We start from the raw sequence: 6561 nt of genomic DNA on the forward strand, positions 1-6561 counted from the left end.
TCTCCCCCTCTGTCTTTCTTTCTTTCTCTCTCCCTCTCACTTTTTCTCTCTGCCTTTTTCTCTCTCTCTTCCTCTCTTTCTCTCTTTCTATTTCTTTTGCTCTCCCTCTTGCTTTCTCTCTCTCTCGCTCTTTGCGCTCTCTCTCTCACACTCTCTCTCTCTTGCTCTCTGCTCTCTCTTTCGCGCTCTCTCTCTCTCACTCTCTCTCGCTCTCTGCTCTCTCTCTCTCTCTCTCTCTCTCTCTCTCTCTCTCTCTCTCCACCCCATCCCACCTCCCCTGCCCCCTCCAACCTTAAGCAACGTGCCAGCCAGGGCACTGTACTGAGCAAGCATGCGGAAAATCTGATCCGTCAACATTTTGCCTTGGTGATGTCACACCAATCAATTTGAGCTGGGGTGGAGTTTGTAACAGACACCCTGAGAACACAGGTGTATAAGTATGAGATGCAAGGTGCAATTGCCTTGACGACGTCTTTACCACAAGAGATCCTGCCAGTTGATTAAACCCTCACAGGCCAGAACCGAATATGAGTTCCTTCGACCTGCAGACACAGTCACCTCCTCGCTGTAGTCCCCAATTCCCCAGCATTGGTCAAGAGCCTCCGGAGATGAACATCTTCTGTGAGAACTTCTTCCATCAACAGAATGCACAGAGACCATCTAACTATGACATTGATGACTACAGTTCAAGTGCCAACCCCTACCTCTGGTTAAACGGACCATCCATGAACTCTTCATCGTACCTGCCGGGATCGAATGCCAGCCCTTTCATCCCCCAGTCTTACGGGATGCCGAGACAGTTCCTACCCAACAACGCTGGTTTGGGAGGATCTGACCTTGGGTGGTTATCTATTCCTAATCAGGAAGAGCTTCTGAAACTGGTGAGACCGCCTTACTCCTACTCAGCTCTGATCGCAATGGCAATCCACGGGGCACCAGATAAGAGACTGACCCTAAGTCAAATTTATCAGTATGTGGCTGACAACTTCCCCTTCTATAACAAGAGTAAAGCTGGGTGGCAGAACTCCATCAGACACAACCTCTCCCTCAATGACTGTTTCAAGAAAGTCCCCAGAGATGAAGATGATCCAGGTATGTCACCACTTCATTTTATGTTAGCTTCAAGGACTTTTCTTTCTGGATAGCGGCAGGTTCATTAGTGTATTATGCCTCATTTCTAAGCATGTCTTATTGACAGGAGTTAAAGTAGATATTGAATTTGAAGGAAAGTAGGATTTTTGGGAAAGTAGGACAAAAGCTGATTGATGGATATAACTAAATGGTCCTTCATGACTGTGACTATGCCTGATAATGCATCACCAATACTGGTGACTCCCTCATGTACACAGACTTTTATTTTAGTCAAATGACCTAGTTAAATTTCCCAAGATCGAGGAGTTGGGGAGGAAGTCAAATGAAAAGTATGGATAGTGCTAAGGCTAGATTCTGGAAGAGTATAAATTTGGGGAGAAAAGGAAAATTAGGGCATTCTGGAGAAGGAGGAGGTGTGAATATGGCAAATTGTGATGAATTTTAATTTCAGAACAGTGAGGTCATTGGCAGGAAGTTAAGAAACTAGAAAAACATTGACTACAATAGATTGAATTGAAGAACTTTGAGGCACTGGAAAAGGAAAGAAGAGAATGTTTAAACAGTACACCTTCGTGGCTAGTAGAGACCCAGTGCTAATGTTGTATTGGGTGCCGTATTTGTTCATGAGCTGATGTCATACTCTCATGGGATTTTATTTCTTTTCTCGCCCTCCTTTCCTCAACTGTTTCAGGTAAAGGAAATTACTGGACATTGGATCCTAACTGCGAAAAAATGTTTGACAACGGAAACTTTCGGCGCAAGAGGAAAAGGAAATCAGATCCCAACTCCAGTGCAGGCAATATCAGCACTGAAAAGTCTGATGACAGCAATCAAAAGCCACCTCAAAGTCCAGGACTCATGGACATCCCCTCCACAAGGACAGGAACCTCACCTGAAAAGAAATCTCCAACTTCAATCTCCACTCCCTGCCTCAGCAACTTCATTTCCAGTATGTCAACCTATAACAATCCTATAGGTGGGAGACAGGCTTCTCTTGGATTGGTCAATGACACGTCACCGAACATGATGGGGTTCGGCTCGTACTCACCTTCCAGTAATATCCTGAGCCAGCCTGGGTCAGAGTGGTCCGATCCAGGGCCATCAAATCGTTATGGCTATTCTTCCGTGCTTAACCAATTCAACAACCATTTCTACAACAGCATCAATGCAAACAGTTTGCTGTTCTCCAGAGAAGGGACAGAGGCATGAAAAGGGAGATTTGTTGAATGAAGGATCAACTGTAAAATAATAAATAATTGTAACACACTAGTCCATTTCATGCTATGTATGCAGCTTATTTATGAGAGAACATTTCAAGGGCACTGTGTTCAGGTGCCTTGAGGATAAAAGAAGAACAGTTGAATTAAACTAACAATTTCTAAGCCTGGGCACATGGATATAAACCATAGCATCACAGAACCCGGTGTAGAGATTGACTTAATTTGCATGAGTCCCAAATTGTTGACGTTGACAGTTTTTGCTGTCTTAATTGATTTTCCCTTACCAAACCTGTTCCTCATAGTGTCCATAAGATTCAAATTGATCAGACCAGTAAGAAAGAAATAGCCATTCAAATATGCTTGAGCTTTCTAGCATTGAAGAGGTAAATTGCCTGGGGAAAAACAGCTTTCTCTGCCATTCCTGATGAGGCTGCATCAATAAATAGGGATGGTCCTACAGGGTAGGAAATAATGTAGAAAACTGGACCTGCAGGGATACTCCAATTAAGCCTCTTCATTCCTGAACACGGAAAGGAAAAAATACAGTTTTTGGTTTCTGATTGCAATCTGGAAACCGCATGTATGTGGGCTTTGTTAAGGGACTTGGAACAGACTTCAATGTGATGACCTTCGTTGTTGATCAACTTTATCATCAACCCCCAGGTTTACAATGAATGAGAAGGGTGGCAGGCACTTGTAATAAGACAACACGGGTGATCAGGGCAGGAGAGAGGATAACTAGTAAAGGTCCAACAATTATCAGCAAATATGCATTTCAATTCTAACGTTGTTTGATTATTTAAATGGGTTGATTGTAGATGGGGTGCAATGCTCCAGTGAGTGTTTTAAGCTTTCAGTAATGTGTTAAGTTCGTGTGATTGTTAAATGGCATTCAGTTGTTACAACTTTATATTAATTGTCCACTATTTTCAACAAATGCTTAATTGCAGTTTGTGATTTGTATTTTTTTTCTTATGTCCAATTTTGTGCTTTGTAAAATTTTACCTCTGAGGATAAAGGGAATTAACTTACAATAAAATGTTTTATAAAGGGTATTACTTCATTCTTGGGCTTGTTACTATGAAGACAGTATATTAAGAGATTTTAAGATCAGTCTTTTTGTGAGTTTTATGCAAATCAGATTTTCGTTCCCTTGAGTTGAGCACGTTTTGCTTCAGGCACCTATTGTCAGCATGAAGAACTCCCAGCTCAATTATACTGAAGTGTGATTCATGGATAAATTCCATTTTAACTTCCCTAATTGAAACTTCCAAGATAAAGGTGCAGCAAAGGTTAGAAAACACACTGTTCACTCTGTCCTGTCAAGCGCCCCCAGACCAGAGAGTTTTGGAGCCAACATTCTTCAGTCGTGTTCTACCAAAGGCTTTCAGATAGTCACAGACAGTTATTTGGAATGTGCTGCCAGAAGACGTAGTGGAATCCAATACAATTATTTGGTTTAAGATATATTAAGACAGGTACTCAAAAATACAAGACATAGAAGGTCCTAACACAGGCAAATGGGATTGGAATAGATGGGCAAAAAGGGTCAGGTCAGATGGGGTCAGCCAAACGGCCTGCCTCTGCATTGCACAACATGACTGTATGAGATATTGCAGTGTCAAGCTCCTAAAACATTATACACTTCACCTGTGAGTTGGGTGGTGTGATATACTGTGTCCAATGCTCCTGGTGTGGCCTTCTATATATTGGAGAGACCCGACGCAGACTGGGAGACCGTTTCGTTGAACACCTACGTTCTGTCTGCCAGAGAAAGCAGGATCTACCAGTGACCACACATTTTAATTCCATGTCCCAATCCTATTCTGATATGTCAATCCATGGCCTCCTCTACTGTCAAGATGAAGCCACACTCAGGTTGGAGAAACAACACCTTATATTCTGTCTGGGTAGCCTCCAACCTGATGAGATGAACATTGATTTCTCTAACTTCCATTAATGCCCCTCCTCCCCTTCTTACCCCATCCCTTATTTATTTATTTATTTATTATTCTTTCTTCCCCCCCCCCCCTTTTTCCCTCTGTCCCTCTCACAATCACTCCTTGCCTGCTCTCCAACTTCCTCTGGGTTCCCCTCCTTCTTTCTTTCTCCTTAGGCCTCCCGTCCCATGATCCTCTCCCTTCTCCAGCTCTGTATTCCTTTTGCCAATCAACTTTCCAGCTCTTAGCTTCATCCCTCTCCCTCCTATCTTCTCCTATCATTTTGGATCTCCCCCTCCCCCTCCCACTTTCAAATCGCTTACTATATCTCTTCTTTCAGTTAGTCCTGACGAAGGGTCTCGGCCCAAAACGTCTACTGTACTTCTTCCTATAGATGCTGCCTGGCCTGCTGCGTTCCACCAGCATTTTGTGTGTGTTGATGATACAGTAACCACAGTTAGTTTTGTTCATTTTTAAAAACACCAACACCTTTAACTTCTCACCATTCATAAAATACTCTAGCTTTCTCCACAGGTTCCTCTCTTGTGACCATCTTCATCACGAACTCAACAAAGGAAGCTTAAACTCAAATTAGTAAATAACAAGCTGCTATCATGAGGTCCAACAGAACTGGGTAAACTTAAAGATACAGTTGAAATCAGAGGTTTACATACATTTTAGCCAAATACATTTAAACTCAGTTTTTCACAATTCCTGACATTTAATTCTAGAAAGCATTCCCTGTCTTAAGTCAGTTAGGATCACAACTTTATTTTAAGAATGTGAAATGTCAGAATAATAGTAGAGAGAATGATTTATTTCAGCTTTTATTTCTTTCATCACATTCCCAGTGGGTTAGAAGTTTATATACATTTTGTTAGTATTTGTTAGCATTGCCTTTAAATTGTTTAACTTGGGTCAAACATTTAGGGTTGCCTTCCACAAGCTTCTCACAATAAGATGCTGGAATTTTGTTCCATTCCTCCAGACAGAACTAGTGTAACTGAGTCAGGTTTGTAGGCCTCCTTGCTTGCACACACTTTTTCAGTTCTGCCCACAAATTTTCTATCGGATTGAGTTCAGGGCTTTGGGATGGCCACTCCAATACCTTGAATTTTCTGTCCTTAAGCAATTTTGCCACAACATTAGAGGTATGCCTGGGGTCATTGTCCATTTGGAAGACCCATCTGCGACCAAGCTTTAACTTGCTGATGTCTTGAGATGTTGCCTCGATATATCCACATAATTTTCCTTCCTCATGATGCCATCTATTTTGTGAAGTTTACCAGTCCCTCCTACAGCAAAGCACCCCCACAACATGATGCTGCCACCCCCATGCTTCACGGTTGGGATGGTGTTCTTCGGCTTGAAAGCCTCACCCGTTTTCCTCCAAACATAACGATGGTCATTATGGCCAAACAGTTCAATAGACAACAGACAATAGACAATAGGTGCAGGAGTAGGCCATTCGGCCCTTTGAGCCAGCACTGCCATTCACTGTGATCACGGCTGATCATTCACAATCAGTATCCAGTTCCTGCCTTACCCCCATAACATTTGATTCCGCTATCTTTAATAGCTCTATCCACCTCTTTCTTGAAAGCATCCAGAGACTTGGCCTCCACTGCCTTCTGGGGCAGAGCATTCCACATATCCACCACTCTCTGGGTGTAAAAGTTTTTCCTCAACTCCGTTCTAAATGGCCTACCCCTTATTCTTAAACTGTGACCTCTGGTTCTGGACTCACCCATCAGCGGGAACATGCTTCCTGCTTCCAGCGTGTCCAATCCCTTAATAATTTTATATGTTTTAATAAGATCCCCTCTCAACCTTCTAAATTCCAGTGTATACAAGCTCAGTCGCTCCAATCTTTCAACATATGACAGTCCCGCCATCCCGGGAATTAACCTTGTGAACCTACACTGCACTCCCTCAATAGCATGAATGTCCTTCCTCAAATCTGGGGAGACCAAAACTGCACACAATACTCCAGGTGTAGTCTCACCAGGGCCCTGTACAGCTGCAGAAGGACCTCTTTGCTCCTATACTCAATTCCCCTTGTTAAGAAGGCCAGCATGCCATTAGCTTTCTTCACTGCCTGCTGTACCTGCATGCTTGCTTTCAGTGACTGATGTACAAGAACACCTAAATTTCGTTGTACTTCCACTTTTCCTAACTTGACTCCATTTAGATAATAATCTGCCTTCCTGTTCTTACCACCAAAGTGGATAACCTCACATTTATCCACATTAAACTGCATCTGCCCACTCACCCAGCCTGTCCAAGTCACCCTGGATTCTCATAACATC

At 42.8% G+C, this 6561-nt stretch overlaps 1 protein-coding gene across 1 annotated transcript; it reads left to right on the plus strand.

Moving 5' to 3' along the window:
* Positions 1-462: 462 nt before the first annotated feature.
* Positions 463-3357, plus strand: LOC134348972 (forkhead box protein I1-ema-like). Its single transcript, XM_063052781.1, has 2 exons — positions 463-1092; positions 1784-3357. The coding sequence occupies exons 1-2, from the start codon at positions 528-530 to the stop codon at positions 2299-2301; spliced, it is 1083 nt and encodes a 360-aa protein (XP_062908851.1). The 5' UTR covers positions 463-527; the 3' UTR covers positions 2302-3357.
* The last annotated feature ends 3204 nt before the right edge of the window (positions 3358-6561 follow it).

Source organism: Mobula hypostoma, chromosome 7 (genome assembly GCF_963921235.1).
Source record: "Mobula hypostoma chromosome 7, sMobHyp1.1, whole genome shotgun sequence".
In the NCBI taxonomy this organism is placed as follows: domain Eukaryota; kingdom Metazoa; phylum Chordata; class Chondrichthyes; order Myliobatiformes; family Myliobatidae; genus Mobula; species Mobula hypostoma.